General features: G+C 33.5%; 1 protein-coding gene across 8 annotated transcripts in view; it reads left to right on the forward strand.

The window, feature by feature from the left end:
- The first annotated feature begins 1895 nt into the window (after positions 1-1895).
- LOC112042856 (uncharacterized) overlaps positions 1896-21992 on the forward strand; it is a 35892-nt gene continuing 15795 nt past the window's right edge. Inside the window, exons 1-5 of one of the 8 annotated variants that reach the window (XR_002886637.2) lie at positions 1896-2014; positions 2427-2518; positions 9198-9339; positions 17844-17947; positions 18404-18568. Coding sequence is in view for 7 of the 8 variants with exons in the window: in XM_024078033.2 (XP_023933801.2) it covers positions 9218-9339; positions 17844-17947; positions 18404-18568 (391 nt within the window). In the remaining variant the exon portion in view is untranslated. Of the gene's footprint in view, positions 2015-2426; positions 2519-9197; positions 9340-13117; positions 13257-13293; positions 13519-17843; positions 17948-18403; positions 18569-21992 lie in introns of those variants that run through there. The other 7 variants (XM_024078033.2, XM_024078032.2, XM_052884766.1 and 4 more) reach the window with 7 other exon arrangements.

Below are 21992 nucleotides of genomic sequence, written 5' to 3' on the forward strand. Positions count from 1 at the left end.
AACAAGATATTTATACACTTTGTAGTGTTTTACCAGTTTTTGGAAATTTTATTTAAATTTAAACTATTTTATTCAATCGTTATTAAGTGTCCGCTACAAAATAATACAAAGAAATTTCTGTTGTTTTGGGCGTTCAGAGTTCGTTTTTTCAGCGATGCTCGGTTTCAGGAAATCGACCTATGATCTTATTCTTAAAAAATAAATTGACGAACTTCTATAAAAATGAAAAAGTAAGTTTTTAATAATTTGAAACTATACATACGTAAGTTACGTAACCAACGTAATAATATTATTTTCATTATCTTTACCTCTAGTAAGTATCTATTTTTAAATGTCTAGAAAGTTTTCTGAATATTATTTCACAGAAAATTTTATAACGACCTCCGCATGCCGCAGTTTATTATTCGAAACCACGGCGGTGCAAAACTGTTATCGCTTTCAACACAGATTTTTGGACGCTTTGGGTTCTATTCCCATTTTTTTAGGATGCCAATTTGGGTCTCTTTAAGAATTGACAACGTGTGATTTGTATCCTTTACACGGATATTATGATATTTACATTTATGTTACAATTAAAAATTTACTCAATAGTCATTTAAATCAATCAATAGTCAATTTAGTATAGTTATATTTCAGAGTTTGGCGGGAAAACCCTAGGAATCACATTGCCTTCGCCTTACTGAACGAATGACATGATTATACTAGGATCAACTGACGGACAATGGATTATATTTGACCACTTTAGCCATAATAAGGCAAATTATTGGATAAAAAAATTATTACTATTAATTTCATAAATGTTTTCCATCATAACAGACATTATGCTACATTGTAATTACCTATTGTACCTACCTACGTACCGTAAACAATATACTTACGTCATTGCTCACCACACACCTTTTTACGTCACGGGTTAAAAACATCTCAGCTCATTTGTGATTATTGTCTCAGTATGCCTGAATAGTTTAAATATAGCATATATAACACTTACAAAAGTTACAAATAACTACCTATTGGTGAAATTTCGGAATCAAAATTGGTTCAGTAGAATACTGATACTGAACCAGATCCAGAGATTACCTAAAACCTCAAACACTTGGAGTCTTTATGATATTAGGTTGATGAAAGACGAACTCAAAGACAGTGAAACAATTTTATATCCAAGGCTGTGCATGATATAGTGATGTCATAAATAATGTATTATAATTGCACTCGGCTTTGCCAGGAACATTGTATGCGCTAGTCTCCACACCTGTTGGTCTATTTTCGTCTATTCTATAAATAAACACAATGCATCATTAGCACGTTACTGTTTTAAAACTGCCAAGTCTCAATCGAAGGAGTTTTACTAGTACTTTAAAGATAAATATGATCTATAATAGTGATTAATGTGTTAGTTAGGAACTAGATGAATTTAAACTTTCATGAAAATCTTTTGTTCTGCAGTTTCTTTGTAAATAATCAAACTCTATAACAAATTTTACGTTTTTGTAAAATAATTTGATAATTAGCAGTATTGTAGAATTATTTGTCAATTTATTGCTTGATTATAAAGTTAAGTTTGATAGTTTTTAATGTCCATAACAGTCTCCTATTTCAGATAGGTACATACTTTGTGCTCTAACCAAAGATACGCATTTATTGGATAGTTTTTTTTTTATTTTATCAAGTCAATGATAAGTCTTTTCTTCATAAGAAAAGCTGCAATATCATAATTTTTCGTACAATAGGATTTAGAGATCAATAACCTTCGTAATTGTTTGTAAAAACAATTTAAATTGGCAGCCTAAAATTATGATCTATCTTTGTTTCGTGTAGACGCACTTTGCGGGTGTAAAAATAGTTTAGTTAGTGTATAAAACTTTTCGTTTATTTCGTGATAGAAGGTGCTAGTTCACTCACAGGCTAGGAGCCGCCAGCACCGAGCCGTCCGTCTGTCACAGCTCATTACAGTCATTAGTGCGCGCCAGTTTAAGTTCAGGGACTATTGTGTAAGAAGCTTTGTTTTTCACAGGTAAGACACTGTCAAGGTTTAAAGAGGACATTGTGAAAATTTCAAAAACTTTGAGCATATGGAATACGCAGTCAAATAAGTGTTTCGTTTTACGTAATAAATACTGTCTGACAGGGTGATTCTTGCTCTGTGATTATTTAGCTCTTTATTAACTCTTTAGTGGTTTTTGTATACAGAATTATATTAAATAGGACTTATGTAGGGATTTTCAAACATCACGATCCTGTGCCGCCTGCTTCCAGCGAATCCGTGCGACTCGCTTGATGTCATCACTCTCCCTGGTGAGGGGTCGGCCAACACTAAGCTTTCTAGTGCGGGGTTGCCATTCCAGCATCTAAGGGGCATTTTTAATTAAGGGATAATTTGATATGCAGTTTATATTGTTTGTTATGATTTTCATGACACGTTACAGGTGAGATTGCAAGCTCGCGTGGGCGCGCCGCTCGCCGCTCAGTTAGAGTTCGGCATCGCCGCTGCTCGCACGAACCTCTCCGTCGCATAAAGGTATATAAACGCACTAAACAAACGCTTCATGTAACATAAGCACTAATAAAAGCTTTAGACGTATGTGATATATTTTTTTTTTCACACTCGCAAGTCACCTGCGCAACGACCATGACTAACTTCCACGCAAATATTTTGTTACAAAAATAATCTCCATTACTCCACGATACTGAAAATAGCCCGTCTCATTTTCACGGATGGTCGTAATGCCGCGTCAGCGTCGGGGAAATTTTAGCGTGCATGTAAATTATTATAAGAATCTTTGGATACCTGGACAACTGGTATGCAAACCACACGTGTTTACGAAATAAATTTCATAACACCCAGTAAAACTATTCCTGTATCAACTCGAATGTCTTTGATATGACAAAAATATTATGAACCTTGATGACGGTATTCTTAACCTTGTCTCCGACAGCTGCGTTGGCCTTTAGATGTTCCAGACACATTGTTATTATATATCGAAACGGTCGCGATGTCCAGCCAATTCCATTTGATCTTGTTTTGAAAGCGAAATATTTTACTGTTAGTTACGTAGTTCAAAACACACATACAAACTTAATGGTCATATTCAATTCGAAAATATATTAGTTTTCAAACATTGGTCAGATACTAACAAGTTTCCAACATTTTCGCTATTTCATGAATCGTGTGTCTAATGTTCAACACAGAATATAGTTCGAGTTTTTAACATTTTCACGATTATCAGAATCATATTAGAATGTACGTCATTAAATAAACTTTCAAACGACATTGAATATTTTAGGGGCGCAGCACGTTTCAGAAAAAAAAATGACAAAAAATCATTTGTTCTTTTTAATCAATATCACCAAAAATAATTAGAATTCGCAGTTGTTAATAATGAAATGTGTGTTTTTTGTTGAAATCGTGCACTGTATAAAGTAGCTGTACTTGCCCATATTTTGGTTATCCAACTGTCAATCAAAGTGAAATTATCTATAACTGATATCATCATCAAATGCCCAGCAATGTATGAAAAATGACCGACCTTCTTTCAATGCCAAAGCTTTAAGTCAAGTTGGCCCTGAGTAGAAGCAAAATACTTAATTACATTTTATCATTAACTGTTACATATAATACCTGGCTTTATCCAGTACTTACTAGCTGACGCCCCGCGGTTTCACTCGCATTGTTCCCGTAAGAATACACTCACAAATAACGTGCCTATCTAGTGGTTAAATAATTTTCAAAATCGATTCAGTAGATCCAGAGATTACCCCCTATAATACCACAAACTTTACCTCTTTATAATATTAGTGAAGAGCATAGATTAAAATAACTTCTAAAGAGGGAGGAAAAATGTTTCACAAAGCTCAGAAAAGCTCCTAATTTTGTGTTTTTCTCCACCGGATGTATTCTTTTCAGTCATAGCAACACCTTGCTTCTCGTATACAATCGGTATAACAGATCAACACCTAGCTCTAAAATACAACATGTTTGTTGAGCGAAAACGCAAACTTTTTTAGTTTCTCCCACGCACTGCGGGCAACACTCGGCGAATTATTATCGGAAACCGTATTACTTTGGAAATTGTTTACGATCCAAATATTTTCTGTAATTTGTCCAGCAGCAGTAGATCGATTTGTAGTTTTATTTATAATTCTTAGTGCACACAATGTAGTACAAAACAAAAAAATACAAACAAGAGAAACTTTTGACGGCCTCCGTGGCGCAGTGGTATTACAACGGAGGTCCTGGGTTCGATCCCCGGCTGGGCCGATTAAGATTTTCTTTATTGATCCAGGTCTGGCTGGTGGGAGGCTTCGGCCGTGGCTAGTTACCACCCTACCGGCAAAGACGTACCACCAAGCTATTTAGCGTTCCGGTGCGATGTCTAGAGAAACCGAAAGGGGTATGGATTAACAAATAAGCCCGCTTCCGTTCTGGAAAATCACATTATTTGCGAGTGTCATAGGCTATATTTTATTTATTCTCTCGGAAACAGGAACTATGCGGATGAAACCGCGGAGCGTCGGCTAGTTATTGGTATAAACTTCTTCGGTGGGTGATTAAAAAGTTAGCCGTACCTAAGCGTACCTATAACTGAGCATATTTAGCTCAGTTATAGGTACGACAATTTATAATGCAATTAATAACAATTGTACACCCACCGAGTTTTGTAACGACCACAATTAAGTTCTGCAATTAAAATGATAGTATGAAATGAAAATCCTGAACATTTCTGTCGTTAATATTTTACTCAGTCTTCTGGCAAAAAAGTAGTTCAAGTGTTTTTCTACTTTACGTCAGAATTCTTTTAAACATCCGCGTACCACTTGTTTTTATCTCTATTCAAAAATAAATGGATCTATTCTTATACTGTTCACACTTTGAACAAACCAGATCATTGTTTTAATGCTAAACGATATATGTTTAATAGTCCAGCTATAAATTAAGCTGGGCTATTAAACCTGCGGTTACTAAATCCCCAATGTGCTACTAGGTCAATGGCATAAATGTTTAAATTAATTTGTATAAAAAAATACTTACTCTTTTACAAATGGAAGATGAAACTTGCTTATCCAAATCGGTTTAGCCGTTATTACTTTTTTACACGTTTCTGACAAATATTTATTATTGGCATAACTAAAAGCCTTCATTTTAAAGCCAAGACCTGTTGATGATGATGACGTCACAGTCTATAAAAGCTGAAAGTTTATTATCTCTTACTATTAAGTAAATCACCTTTGTGTTAAGGTTACGATCTGAAGTTAGTAGCAGGTTACAAGGTTATATTTTCTACGGAATATCATTTGAAATTATCCTCAGTAGACAGATACTTAGCACCGTGGCCATTCATCGCTAGAGAACTATAAAGTTTGATTCTAAAAGTGTTTTTCAATAAGTTTCAATGAAGTGACTGGCGAAATTTTTCTTATAATACCGAGGAAAATATAAAGGATATTTTTTTTATATTTTCCTCTATTGCCTATTTTATAAAATTACGGAGCTCTAGTCATCACCATAAGCCCGCCATTCCGTATTCGCGCAATGTGGTGGGCTTAAGCTCCGTATTCGATCTTCGTAGTGGCTGATAAGAATAAATAAATAAAAATCATTTATATTAATTTATCTCATAATTACAGTACTTCTTAACAATATAATTAGATGAAGTAATTCATAAGTTCACTGTCTAAATTATTGTTGGTACCTCAAAACGTACACATTGAGTCAGTGAAATTCAGCGAATTTCAGTCACTTTTCAGTTATCGAAGTCATGGACAAAAGCGTCAAGATGACAGTTAAAACAATTTACAAAGACCTGTTGTTATAGACACGTGTAGGACTGTATCTATTCAAACATACCTGTCTGTCTCTGACACATAATCCGGAAAAAATATAGTAGCCGTGTTCGTCGGTGCCAGGGCTAATAAAATCGTAATAAGACGTCGAGCTTCGTCTCTAGCCCGGGGCATGAATCTTATGGAACAGTAATAAAATTACCTCATGAAGAGGATAAAAATTGACAATCCAATTTTTCCTATGTTTATAGGGTAAATATTTGTCTGAATTTATCGCTGACGCCACGTGGTTTTACCCGCATAGTTCCCGTTCCGTGAGGATAAAATACCACCACACACAAATAACGCGGTAATCTAGTGGTAAAAGAATTTTCAAAATATGCTCAGAATACAGAAAACCACCAGAAGCCACGTTTAGATGTCATTCTATAGTGCGCAGTGTGTCCAAAAATTGTACACAACAGCCTGCACTCGTCGCAATTCTCACCCGCGTAATGTTGCTAGTACATGAGGCTGTTAAATTTTTCCCTATTTTGTGGTAAAAATTTATAATGTTAAAAGGAAAACAATAAGTGTACAGTTCATCACATTAAATGTTAACTTGTATGGTAAATAATAAAAACAGTGGGACCGGTTTTCTAGTGATTGCTAAGAGTCAGCAAGAAAATGAACTCTAAAAAATTTAAGACAAGGACAAATAAATAATAGATATAATAAGACGGTTATTATAAAACTTATCAACTAACAAACTAAGGATATACATATTTACAATAATAATTTTATATATTCCATATAATTATATTATATTATTATTATAAATATGTATTTCAATCGTGTGCAAAATCAGTTATTATTATCTCGTCTTATTTCTCTAATTTTTATGTCTCTTAAAATTCAAGTATAAATAAGGCCATTTAATTGGTTTAATATCTTTTAAGAATGTGTTTTGAAGATAAAAATATTTTATTTAATCCTCTTGCTTAAACAAACAAGCAAACAAGTAGGTACACAAACAAACAAAAGACCAAACAAGCACACGAAAACAAACAAATTACCACAATTTTATTTCAACTTAATTGCCGGAACCTATGCCTACCTATTTAGTTGATTAATATTTTACATAAATAATAAATCCTTGAATTGAAATTAAAAGTAGGGAAAATCAAAACAATTACATTGGCAACACTTACAAAATGAAGTCATCGGTTTCTATGACAACTAAATTCACGTAAAAATTATTCATTATTTTAACATAAGAATATTTATTTGTGCTACTTATACGTGAAATGTGATCCTATTCAGTTTCTTTTTTTTACCAACGGCATTTTTACACGAAGGAATAGCACAAGACGGCTTAATTTAATTAAATTTGTCACCTGTATAGCACGTCAAACAACACGACAAACACAGAGTGAGTAATCGTAAAATGTGTAGTTTAAATGGCTTCACTTCTTTGCGCTATCACTCCTTCTGGTGGTTTTCTGTATTCTGAGAAAATATGTTCAGTCGATCCACAGATTAGAACTACGTCTTACAACACCACACACTTTACTTTTACTGTTTTTATGATATTAGTATAAATATTAGAAATATAAAAGCTATTTTTTTTCTGTATTGACTTAACGTGAATTTTATTAATAATAATTAATTCACATTAAGTCAAGAATCATTTCGAAGGAAGCACGAACTTAAGGAAATTATTAGGTATTAGGTTAATACATAGATTTAAAAGTCGGTACGGGGCTAATATTACCCCGGAAATTGACACCTACAGGCTACAGTGGATGCTACCATACCTACTACTGTAGTCCCATTGTAACAACAATCTATGAAAAAAAGTCTTTTTAACAAAAAAATTAAACCGACTTCAAAATCACAAGACTAAAGCGACAAATAGCATCGTATGTGCTACCTTCTGATCACTTTGAAGGCGGTATCAAGTTAGTGCTATGCTAATTAAAGCCCTTTTACGAACTATTTGAAAATCCTAAATCTTTATGATTTAAAAGGCTTGAATGAATACATCAATAACTTGGTACCGCCTTCAAACTGATCAGAAGGTAGGTAGCACAAACGATGTAATTTTTCGCTTTTTAGTTTTGTGATTTTGAAGTTGGTTTAATTTTTTTGTTAAAAATATTTTATTTTTCTGTCCTAACATAGTGAACGATAGCGCCACTGTATGGGAAATTTCGTAATTTTTATTTTAGCACAGAATCACTAAACCGATTTTCATGAAAATTAAATGTGACCAAACTGAAACTATATTTTAACAAACAAACAAAGAATTTTCAAAATCGGTTAAGAAATTACGAAGTCATAAGGTAACAAACTGGTACAAAAAAAAACATCGCATCGAATTAATGAGAACCTTCTCCTTTTTTTTGAAGTCGGTTAAAAATAAATCGCAATACGCAAATAAGACTACTAAAGTGTGTCAAAAGTGTGTATCAAACTCTTACCATGACAGTAGCATTCTAACATACACTACCTATCATTGGTTAAATAATCTCCACCTAGGAGAAGTATTATTTTTATATTGCTAATATAATTTTTATCGCGTACAATTTATTGGAAACATAAATCATAGAAAGTGGTGTAAAGCTGTTGTTACAAATTTTATGAAACTGAAACGACCGTAATATATCTGCGACAAATACCTATTGAAATTGCGCCTGTCATTTATGAATACACGTTTATATTTGTATTGAAGTTTTGTAGTTTACAATTTGTGCTTATAATATTACTAGCGGTAACCCGCGACTTTGTCCGCCCTTAGACCTCTTTAATCCTAACAAAAAATAATTTTGCGATAGGGAAAACTTTATAAAAATTTTGCCTATCGCAAAATCCATTCTTAGCGGACACTTACTAACTATAAACTACGTCCCTGCCAAATGTCATCTGTATACATCAAGCGGTTCGAGATTTATATATTTAGAGACAAATGCTATACGGATATGGCTTTTTTTTTTGTTATGTCCCATTAACTTGTGATGATTACCTAAGACATATTGGAAATTTATCCAAGGATACAATACACGAACTTCTTGCTTTTGTTAGTTAGTAAGCTAAATTTTAGTTTTGTACTTCAGAAGTTTCAGAATATTAAAACAGACTAACTTAATAAATTAGTTTCAGTACAGAGGTCGATATTAATGTTATAAACATAAAAATTTGGATGAATTGATGTTTGGTCTTCAAACATGCAAAAACTACTGGAAAATTACTGAAATAAGATCAAAAGTAACTATTACCCCAAAAAAACTTTAAAGCTCCCTCGAGATTATGAACAACCAAAAATTCACCATACGAAGTTGCGGGCATCAATTTTCAATTTCGAAATTCAAAGGCGAATTTTCAAATTCAACTCAACAATGACGTGAAAAAACTTTATGGTAATTTTCCTGTTACAGCGCAACGAACGACTTCCAAAATGGCCACCGGTCCGAAAATAGTGCACAAGCAATTCAATTCGCCCATCGGTCTCTACTCCCAGCAAAACATCCAGGAAACGTTGAGCAAGCATATGCAGAATCTCGACAATGGCACCGTGGGGTATGTACACGCAAATACATTTGCATTTATACCTTTTCTGTGTTCATTTCGTAACTGTCTCTTAGCCTATTAGTCAGTTTATGCGTTGCGAATCACGAGAAATTCAGTTCGAGGCAAAACATTTTTAGGAACAGACCATAAATAGGAAGTTTAATTCTATACCTACTAGCGAACGCCCGCGACTTCGTCCGCGTCGAAATAAATTTAAACTTTCTACCCCTATTTCACCAATTTAAATTTACAAAATTCTTGTATCACATTATATTTTGTATTTGTTTATGATTTATGAACAAATTTTTAAAACTCTAAAAATTAAGGATCCATATAAACTTTCAGCCCCTATTTTACCTCCTTTTATTTTTATTTTAGGGTCAAAAAGTACTCTATGTAATTGCTCGAAGGTCCCATTTACCATATACCCAAATTCATCTTGATTGGTTTAGCCGTTTAGTCGTGAAAAGGTAACAGATAGACAGACAGACAGACTTACTTTCGCATTTATAATATTAGTATAGATTTAACTTATTCTACAAAATATGGTATGTCCTTCTGTTCTGATTTTTTTTACTAGCGCTGTCATCGTCATTCGGTTTTCGTCGAGTATGGGAAAAAAAGCACGCTAGCTAACATCAATACAATATAAACGTAAAATTGAAGTGTCCGTCTGTGATTTCAAAAACAAGTGTTTTATTTATTTAGTTATTTTTACGATACTAAAACATAACAAACGTTTTTTATTTTTTGTCTGTCTGTTTGTCCGGAATAATGTGTGTCTGGAACGGTTCAGTCGATCCAGAGAGCAAACAATGGGCTAGGTACTTTTTATCTCGGAAAAATTCATGGTCCTGCGTGATTTGTGAAAAACTGAATTTCTTGCGGACGAAGTCCCCTTATTTATAGTATAATCATATAACATTATGTATAATCAAAATTTCAGTCAAATCTATTTAATAGTTGCGTCGTGAATACAGACACAAACTTTCGCCTTTACAATATTAGTGTGATATACAAGTAGCATAGACAATCGGCATTCGCAGAAGTACGGCAGCGCGGCAGTGCCCAACACAAATAAAACATTGTTCTCACCTCAACGCAACTTATAGTTAGCATTCAACCCGGACCTAAACAAATAAACTTTGAACGTCACGTACCTACGAATGCTAAACTTTAACATTACGCAAACTACTGAATGTGTTGTGGTCAAATAGCAAAGTAGTAGAAAATTAACAACACCATAATTACCTACGTAGACCTGTGCGAATGTATTTTTTAATAAGATTTGCTTGTTTAATTAAGCTAAAAAGCTTATTATTAGATGGTATTTTACATTACATTGTAAATTAATTATATAACACAATAGGTAGGTATGTATTATCTAAACGTCCTTCGTCCATTTCTATAAAATATTTATTATGAAAATTCGTTCAAAAGTTCTTTCGCATTCTGACAAATTGCAAGAAGCTCAAAAGAAGAATAATGTAGCAACTAGGTATTCAATAATAAATAGACAATTTAAGTTAAGTACAATTTTATCATGTTTATTTTCATGTCAATTCTAGACTCTAAATATCTTCGTATCCTTTGTTTTTTTCTAAGTTCAAGAAGTTTCTATTTGACCCAGAGTAAGCCTACTACAAAACAATGAAAGCGTTTGAGTTATTTGTGATGTTGGATTTAAAAATGCATCACCGCTTATACCATACTAGCCAACACCCAGCTGTTTCACCTGCGTTCGCGTTCCCGTGAAAATACAGCGATAAAACTACGTCTATGACTCTCACAAACAACGTGGCTTTCTAGTGGTAAAAGAATATTTCATAATCGTTTCAGTAGATCCAGAGATTACCCACTACAATACCACAAACTTTACCTCTTTATAATATTAGTAGAGTAGATGGATATATAGATTTAATAGTCACTTCATCAAACGAAAGATATAATTTAGATATTTTATAATCTGATTTCTAAACCTGTTCATATTAGACGGAATAGACGCTTGCACGTTTGTACTAAGTCATCCTGTGACTTAAGACGCTATATTTAGTTCTCATAGGGGACGACGTGTCGTCTATATACGAAACAAGTGTCACAATGAATCACTTGCCACTGACAATAACAATTAGAAAACAACAAAGCGATAAACAATAGCTACACAATGATTGTAATGACTCAGATGATCGAATCTCGGGATAATTATGACGTACCAATAAACTTGCCAAAATTTGATTATACGATCGAAAACGTTTCATCCGAAATTGGGTTAGAGCTTACATATTGTATTTGATGTTTGGATTGGTCGTATTGTTGTACTTGCATCCAACTTCCAATTTATTTGTGTGTTACAAATAAATTGGAAGTTGGATGCATTGGTAAACGAGCGAAAATAAGATAATTCATGTTTTGTGTCGCTGTGATGTACAATATGACTAAGGTACAATAATTATAATTAATTAGGTCTAATGTGTATAAATAATGTACCTACTACCTATTTAAATAGTCAAATAGTTAATTTTATAGAAGTAGATATGTTAATACATAAATTAACACTTTCAGATTCTATATTTATATGCTAAAAGCTCGAAGTAGACTTTACATTAAAGTTGCTTTCAAAAGTAGTTCAGCTAATAATTTGAGAAAATGCATAACCCGTCTTTTCATCAAACCTTTAGTTACCCATTTACCTGTATGTGAAACAGGTAAATGGGTAACTAACTAACATGGAAAATTTATGAAATAAAATGCCATAAATAATATCAACTAACAAGATAAAATTTAAAATTTTGAAAAGCCCCCGAAGATCATGAAATTATTAATTACACTCTTGATCAAATCATTAATATTATCTTTCAGTGCGCTTTCACCCCCAAACTTTTAAACAGCTAAGCCGATTTTCATCAAACTTGTAACACCCCTCTTTTTCGTCGGCGGTTAATAAACAGTAATAAACGTCGACAAATCACAGAAAAGCTTATCTTCTTAAACAAAAGCATCAGACCGAAGTTTTTAGTTTTGAAATATGAGTTATGAATATTAATTAATAATTATAGTTAATTTAGTACTAAGGAAGTACGTTTCGAGGGCACTGACATTTGCGTACCTAGGCATATGATTAGCTTTGCGCTTGCATTACTTGCATTCCAGTAGCAGAATGTATGTACCAAAATAAATCTCTATATTTATGAATGTAACGTTGATTCAAATGACTGTATTAACTAAAAATGCATTTGTTTTATTTATTCAACTTTTATTCACATAAACGTGTTAAAAGCTACTTTTTAATTTTTAAAATATAACTAACTACTAACACAAGTAAACTTACTACTGGGCTATTTTTTTTATGGCTGCCTCGATTGTCCAATCAAGCCTCCAAGTCAAGCTGGGTCCGGCTATGAAATAATGAGCTTTTCTTTCCTCTAAGATAATTTCACTAACAGTTATAAGAAAGAAAGAGAAATATTTATATTCGGCCAGTAAAACTTAAAACTAAGCTAAGCTACAAAATAGCAAAATAAGAAAAAGAAATAACAGATAATAAAAAAAACGGGAAAACCCGTTAAACTGTCGGTTTCAGTAATTATCAAAAACATCATGACAATGGTCGATAAAGAATTTACCAACCCGCCAACCTACATTGGAGCAGCGTGGTGGTTTCAAGCTCCATATCCTCTATCTTATAACTAGGGACGCCTGACCTTGCTGTGGGCCATTAACAAGCTAATTATGATGATGATGATGATAAATACTGAGTATTAGGGACTACTAATAGGCGCGTGATCCAACATTGCTATTATTCACCAATCTTTAATATCTTTCCCGTCTAGTATAGAAGGACATTGGTGCGGAGACTGAGTTAGCACAGTCGAACGCGTGCCGCGGGCGCCTCACTGCGCATTCGTTGTAACCTATAACATAAATAAGTAAATATCATTTAATAAACAAATATACATAAATAAATTACAGTCCCATTTCTCGAAGTAATACAAACATAAATAAATAAAAATCAAATATCAATAACAATTTTGCATTCATTTAATTAGTACTAACAGTGTATTAAATTAACACTAACTTTATTAAAAGATTATCATATCATTTTCATTTGGCATCGAAGGTCAATTTAATTTTCGTTAATTAAAATAATTGTCATATTTAACATCGCAAGATGGTCGTGGGACTGAGCAGGTAAGTAATAAATTCATAATATTACAAGGTTTTTCAAGTTTTTTTGTTTAATTACGAGTACGTACTTAAAGTTAAAAATATTCCACTTACAACACACATAAATAAAATTGAAGCGTCCGTCTGTGATTTTAAAATAACTGTGTTTTATCATTTTAATATTAACTGTGCTTATAGGCAATTCAACATAGTTTTGGAAATTTTTGGCTGTCTGTTTGTTTGACGGGGCTAATCTCTGGAAAGGGTAAACTGATTTTAATAGAACTAAAAGATAGAGGTTATTGAGAAATATATAGCCTTCTTTTATATCCCGGAATTCCCTTGGGATCGGGATTTACTTGGGAAAACTAGCGTCTTAATGAATAATGCCCAGATAGATAAGAAATGACCAAACATAAAAAAAAAAAACAAAAAAATAAGCTAATTTAAAATATGATAATATTTCAAAATATAATAGTAATATTTCATAAAACTGACTGTATTGTTTAATAAAAAAATATCGTCTGAAATGACGAAAACCGGCTGAGAAGCCGCATCCAATTTATACATTAAAATCATAAAACTTTTTTTTAATTATATACATTTAAATAACGATATCCCCACATACAAATGGAAAGCAGTAGTTTTTGATAAAATTCCACGCTTACAAACATACGGCCCGAATAACTCCCGCCCTTTTTGATGCTGGTCAAACAACATCCTCTTCATAATCTAGGTATACGTACAGAGATAGAAAGTCTCATATAAAAGTTTTAAGTTTATATGGCTAAAGGTACTTACTGTTGTCGTCATCGAATAAAATTACAGGTGTGCAATTCCAGGACTTTCGTTAAGTAATACACTGGTATTTAGCACTTCACTTACGCACAGTTCAAAACTTGACGGTTAATCGTTCTGGACATTTTTTTATTTGATGGCTTTATGCAATACGTACATATAAATAAGTATTAAACTAAATTGACTGATGACTTCGGAGTTTGATAGCGCCCTGATAGCAAAGCCTTTCCAGGAGGCCTATTCTGTAATGATGTTTTGTAAAACTCGCAAGTGCAAGTTTCGAATTCATCTCTATCTCTCTCTGTTTAACATAATACTATAAACAGAGAGGACTAGATACGAGATCGAAGCTCATACTGTCGATTCGATTGAACGATCTAGGGGAATAAAAAGCTTAGTACAAGAATCACTTTTGAAACGTCAACTTTGAATGTTTTAAAAAAATATCACCAGCTTTAAAGACAGATTCTAGTGTGTGTGTAAAGGTCGGCATAAACCTCAGCAGTTTTCGTTTTAAAATTATCATTAAAACAATAAAAATTAAATATAATTTATGTGTTGTTATTTCCTTCCTTATATTTCCTTTGTAAAGATTGACGCTGGTCTTATTCTGTTTAGGCGAAATTGTCTTTAAGAAACTAAGCTAGCAAATAAAAATGAGCATATCTTTTAGGGGATTTTTCTTGTTGAAGAAAACAAAATACTTCCATCACTCGATGCAATGTAAAACTTTAAAGGTCAAACAGGTTCCGATGACTTTGTCCTACAGAGGACATCAAGCAAATAAAAAAGCTAATTAAAAATAATTACTGTCTTATACCATAAAAAAAATAATAACAGGACAAATATTTCATCTTTTAAATATAATATCAAATATGCCTTCTTCTACCTATGATTTCAATAATAATAATTATCAGATTGTAAAAACAAAAAAAAGACAAAAAATTTAAAATTCATTTATTTCAATTAGGCTTAGTTTACAAGCATTTTTGAAAGGTCAAGATTATGTCATAATTTAATTTAATCTAATGGTGGTAATAACAGTCGAAAACTTAAAATTAAAGTTACGAGGGTTCCAAACGCGCCTTGAAGAGCCCACAACAAACTCAGCCAAGGTATATTTTTTTTTTGTTTACCACCATTTTACAAACTTGTTTAAAACTAAGCACACAGTCGTATAACACAGTTTAACACCAAGCTTTTACAAACACGTAGACAAACATACATACATTAACCACAAAATATTGAATGCAAGGTGAACATTTGTCACTTAGCCTCAATTGTAAACACTTTAATAAAACATGATTCTTAAAAATAGTAACATAGTAATTATAGCCGTGACACGCGATGAAGGCCTCTTTAACCTTCCCATACTGTTGATCTGAGGCCGACGAACAACCGCATTATATTGAATTATTTTATTGTTTTTCAAATAATTTAATTTAAAGAGGATTTTTTAACGATATCACAATGTTCTAAATATACCTTCATTTGGCTATCCAGTTTTAGTAAGTTATCAATCAACTTACAGTTAATAAAAAATGTGAGACTAGATAAAATCCTATCATTGACTGTTTATTATCTTAATTGTTGATTAAATAAAATCCATATATCCTATGAAAATACATTTATTAAATCTTTTTTCAATAAAGTGCAAACATACCTACAATATATGTGCACCAACTGACTTCGCTATAGTTACATTGCAATTAAAAAATCCAAAACGGCCTTCATTCAACATGGTCACAAGTATATCAGATATTTTCTAGAATTTATAAATATTATGTATGGTAAGTTAGGTCTCGTTTTAAAACATATATATTATATATGTTTTATAAAGTAATGGAATAAAGTACAAGTATTTTTTTATATTCGAATATACCTACTCCTACTGGGTAGGTCTCGGGTTCGATTTAGATATTCTTAATTGGTCCAGCACTGGCTGGTGGTAGGCTTCGGCCGGCAAATAAGTGCCGCCATGCGATTTAGCGTTCCGGTACAATGTCTTGTAGAAACCGAAAAGGGTGTGGATTTTAATCATCATCTTAACAAGTCAGCCCGCATCTATCTTAGATTGCATCATCACTTACGATCAGGTGACGTTGTAGTCAAGGGCTAACATATAAAGAATAAAAAAAAATGCATGCAAGTGTTTGGAAATCTCGACAAGAGGCCTATTTCTAGCAGTGGTAATATGATAAAAGTACTAAAATTATACAATACAAAAGTGCACGCACTCATTCGTATATGATATTGATTCCTGAGGGACAATATATAGTTCACGTGACTGCCCTTTGCAATGTTATAATTAAACGCAAACAATGCGAATTCAACTGTGTTTGATTCACGTCATGTATATGATATATCAATGGCTAATTTTGTTACGTAGATACTACATAGGTACTCATATAATAACGAGTATAGTCTTGGTAATCATATAGTAGAACTATTATAATATTTTCTACCCACTGATCAGGTTGAAGTCGTCGCCAAGCTGTGATGATTTCGTACGTTTCTAAATGAACCACATGAAATAACACTGTCCGAGAAACCGAAATCTTTTGGTATGCCTGCCTTTGAATTAATACATCACCGGCTTGGCACGGCTTTAAACTGACCAGTAGATAAAAAATACTATAATGGCAGTTTCCTGAGTTTATGTTTTTGAAGTCAGTTGTATTAAAAACAATATTTATTAGGATCTTCGTTAAATATCACGGATTAAGTTACCAACAATACAATTTTCTTAATTACCGTTTTATTTGTTTTAGAAAAAAAACTTTGAACTGAGAATCTCTCGTTATGAAAGTGGGTTGTTTAATTAATTACCTGCGTGAATAGAAGTTCATTAAATCCCCGATCAGTATAACCTGATACAATGGGAAACTGCGAAATACAATCAGAGCAAAGTTACTTACGCATTGTGACAAGTTTTTGCCGCGTTTTCCCACAAGTTTCCTGCTTCGCGATAAATTCACCTTTTTTGGTACTTTAGCGACTTTCTGTACGCCATTTAAATTCATCTGACAAACAGAAAGTTTCTAATGACTGTTACGTTACAATGACCCGTGTTAATTTGTTATGCTTGGTATATTTAGTTTGAAATAATAAATCTTTCTATTGGTGATTGGTGCTCGTATATTGGCTAGTGATACAATTATAATTAATTACCAGTTTCTCTCGTGTAGACCACGTTTCTCTTCTCTTCGTGGGAATATCGATATAAAAAGCATAGGCTTTATATATCACATAGGTGATAATCAAGAGTATATTAATTATTATACATGATTGTACTATACTAACGCACAACATTGACTTCGTTCGCAAATAATTCGGGTGTAAACTTTCTGACTGACTTTTTTAGAAGACCTAATGGATGAACTATCTTTTAAAGATTGTCAAGGAGATAAAATAGGGGATTAAAGTTTGTATAAATCTTCTTAGATTTTCGACTGATTGAACTGAAATTAAAAATTGAAGCTACTATGATGAAGACGTTCGCTTAAATAGGATTTTGATTAATTAATCATAATGTTTTTCTCTTGTTGCAGTATTAACTTCCATAACCCGGGTACCGACAAACCGGCCAATCTGGCCAACTCGGCCGTTCTGCGCATGCTAGAGGAGGAAGAACGCAGCCGCAAAGGATTACCTAGTACGTACCAGTACTGTTATAATAATATTACTGTTAATGTAAAATAGAAAATATTTTAATTTATTCAGGCCTTAATTTTGGTGTGCATCCTAACTGTGTAGCTAACACAGTTAGGATGCACACCAAAATTCGTTGGTTCGGAGAAAGGCAGTGGTGTAACTATTCGGCATTATTATTAAATTAATGATGGAATGGTGGCATTTTTCAAAAGAAAATGTAATGTTTTTCTAAAATACTGTTTAATAATCTTCATAGACCATAATATACAGGAACGACGCATGACGTCATCGTTTTTCGAGTGTGCAGTCGGCTCCATCGAATTACAAGACGTTGTCACGTCAAAAATTAAGATGAACATTTCTTACTCCAAGCGATACTTTGTTTCCTATCGCTTGAATGCTTCCAAAGTAACGCGTTGTATGCTTACTAATACGGAATAATGAACTGCTTTGTCAGAATTAGACCCCACCCAAATCCAGGCGATTTTGGAGAACCTTGTCCGCACGCAACGAAGATTTGACCAAATGTGGCCGCCGAGAAAGACGAAACCGAATCGTAATTGGGACGGCCAAATCAACTCCACATCGTATATTTATTCCGATCTCATGAAGGCTACTAAAGGTACCCTCGCTGTTGCTGGTAGATTAGTGAAGTAGCACCTCACGTCATTCAAGCACAAATTGTAGATCTGTGGTTCTTAACCGTTTAGTTTTTTTTTTGTTTTGTGAATGACGTAGATCAGTGGTTTTTAACCGTTTATTTATTTTTATTATGTTTTTCAATGACTAATTAATTTTTTTTTATTTTTTTTTTATTAATAATCAAACTCATAGATAATTATAATTTATTCAAAATCAAGATTTAATTACACAAGCTGATTACTCATTCCTTTATTCAATGACAAGTCCTTGACTGCAATGTCACCTTGTGTTAACTACCTTTTTTCTATAGGGGGGAAAATACTCGTGGACACCCGTTTGGGTAATGCCGGACTCCTACCGGAAAAACCCCTTCTGCCTTCAGAACACTGGTGTACCTGCCATTCGGCCTATCACCGGTCTTTTCTCACTTTCCGAGTTTCTTTCCTTTATTTTCATTATGCTTTCCAGAAAACTTCTTATTAGGTCCCATTTCTCCCTGGACGTGTCTTTGGCTAAGTACCTTAAGATACAGTCCACGATGGCAGCGGGCTTACTCGGAAGAGTTACAAGTTTACTCGTATTCTACCCATACCTCTACGCGGAATGGTAAACAGAGGCGTCTCTAACATAATAATATGTAGCACCCTGCGCCTGGGTGCATTCATCCCTTGCGCCCTCTAATATGCGTGCGTTCAAAGTTGAATTCGTACAAAAATATTAACAATTATTTACGCCCGGCGCCCTTCAAACTCGTTGTCCGAGTGCTACGCATCCCTTGCATCATAGATAAAGACGCCCCTAAGAAATCGGTGTTAATTAGTAACTAACGCAGCCGATCCAAAATTGAGCCAAACTAGGAGTCGAACCCAGAACCTCTCTGTAGAAAGCAACTTTACCAACTGCGCCAGAGAAACTAGCTTTTGAAACTGAAGAAAGTTTAGCTACATACATTGAGTGTGATTTTTGTATGACTGCATAATTTTTATCATCTGTATATTTTATTATGGCCTGGCGGAATACAGGGTTCGTTCAGATACTACCAACGGTCCACGACAGTGGCGTAGCGTGCCTCGGAGGAGCCCTGTGTCATAAATAATTAAGGGGCCCAAACGAAGGGTAAAGATTTTTGAAAAAGAAAAAAAATGCTCGCTTAAAGTAAATATGACAGTGACTTAACCTATGTATGACTTAACCCCGTATAATTGGTATATAGCTACGCCCCTGGTCCACGAACCACCGGTTAAGAACCACTTGTAGATAGAACAATTATTTTCTACCTTCTTAGATAGAACCTAGATACCTTGACTCCATTTCTACTATAGTCACGATTTTTTGTTTTGTTGCTTGTGATTTTGCGTTGGGATTTTAATTTTCGGTTGCTAACAAAACTTGAAACTACAAAGCACCACAAATAGGTCACATCATATACCTATATGTAATTTATATAATTTATTGGCAAATATATTTTAAACAAAATATAAAAATATCGGCAAAGTTTTAACACAAGTACATATAAAAAATACTTCTAATTTAACAACAACATCAACATGTAGGTACCTAACACTAAAAGAATGATTTTAAATTACACAATATTACGAAGATAGTGTTGTTACCTAGTTAGAAAAAGTTTTGAAATTCCGCCTTTTCAAAGGAGATGTTTAAAAGTTTTATCGTGTTTTTTCACAACTGCAATTATAACTTTGATACTTATCTCAATTAAATAAAAGTGCACCTTTATTACTTACACCAAAGGTAAACACTTTAATATTATAATTATGTAAACTAAATTATACCTATACGTATTCACTACATATTCCGGCTTCCCTCGGATTGAACAATTAATTGTTTTATTATATCTTACTTATCTTTTCCGACTTATCTATTTTAATTTTAATCTAATCCTAATAATTAATCAATTATGAAATTTAAAAAAATATATTATAGTCTTCTTCTTCTTCTTCTTTAGCAACCCATATTCGGCTCACTGAAGAGCTCAGGTCTCCTTTCAGAATGAGAGGGCTTAGGCCAATAGTCCACCACGCTGGCCCAATGCGGATTGGCAGACTTCACACACGCAGAGAATTATGAAAATTATCTGGTATGCAGGTTTCCTCACGATGTTTTTCCTTCACCGTTTGAGACACGTGATATTTAATTTCTTAAAATGCACACAACTGAAAAGTTGGAGGTGCATGCCAAGGAATTCGAACCCACACTCTCCGGAATCGGAGGCAGAGGTCATATCCACTGGGCTTATTTATATTATAGTGCCATTCTTGATTTTTAACAAAAAGTACCAAAGTTAGTTTTGGGGCCCAATAGACAAGCGAAAAAACCCGAAAATTTCATAAGCTGGTTTTTATATACTTACGTCTCTCCAGGACTCCGGGAAATTCAGTGAGCTTGTGGATTAAAGTTTACTAATATTTTCTTTAACTACCACGTACACAACAGGGCCCCTGGAGTCCGGAGGCCCCGTATCATTGATACGGCTGATACAGCGATAGTAGCTGCCCCTGAAAACAAGTAAAGATTTTAACTCAAACTAATGAATCTTTTGTAACATTTAACGCTCGGTCATTAAACATCTACAAAAACTATTTCAGTCTAAAGTGTAACGTCCTACACGTAATTTGTGTTACAAATGTCTATTTAATATTTGCGTCACTCTTTTCACACCTACCTGTTGTGAGATTGGCTTAAAAGTTTTGGCAAGAATTTAAAAATATTTTGTAACAAGTGACAAAAAGATCTTTTGTATTGTTAGTACATACTCGAGAGCGAACGAATATCAACGAAAATGTCTGAAATAGTATACGTAGGTAAAGTAACTACTTCACTTTTTAAGTACTTCAAAGTTAAGTGAGTTCTTTTGATATTTTATACCAGTTATTGATTCGAAATAATTTGTGTCTACTTTACTACTATAGGTACTCGTTTTAAAACCTAAGCATAGTGTAAAATTTTGATTCGTTCGTATCCAAAAGTGCTAATTATTAATTATATTATGCGGGACATAGGAAAAGTAAATTGTGCCGTCTTAACCAAAAGCTGATTGATATACAGAAGAAATCATTTTACCAGTGAATATTATTTAAACAATGTGAAAAAAGTTACGTAACAGAAGATGACGTGATAGCCCAGTGGATATGACCTCTGCCTCCAATTCCGGAGGGTGTGGGTTCGAATCCGGTCTGGGGCATGCACCTCCAACTTTTCAGTTGTGTGCATTTTTAAAAATTAAATATCACGTGTCTCAAACGGTGAAGGAAAACATCGTGAGAGAACCTGAAAACCAGAGAATTATCTTAATTCTCTGCATGTGTGAAGTCTGCCAATCCGCATTGGGCCAGCGTGGTGGACTATTGGCCTAACCCCTCTCATTCTGAGAGGAGACTCAAGCT

This window comes from Bicyclus anynana, chromosome 12, assembly GCF_947172395.1.
Source record: "Bicyclus anynana chromosome 12, ilBicAnyn1.1, whole genome shotgun sequence".
NCBI classification, from domain to species: Eukaryota; Metazoa; Arthropoda; class Insecta; order Lepidoptera; family Nymphalidae; genus Bicyclus; species Bicyclus anynana.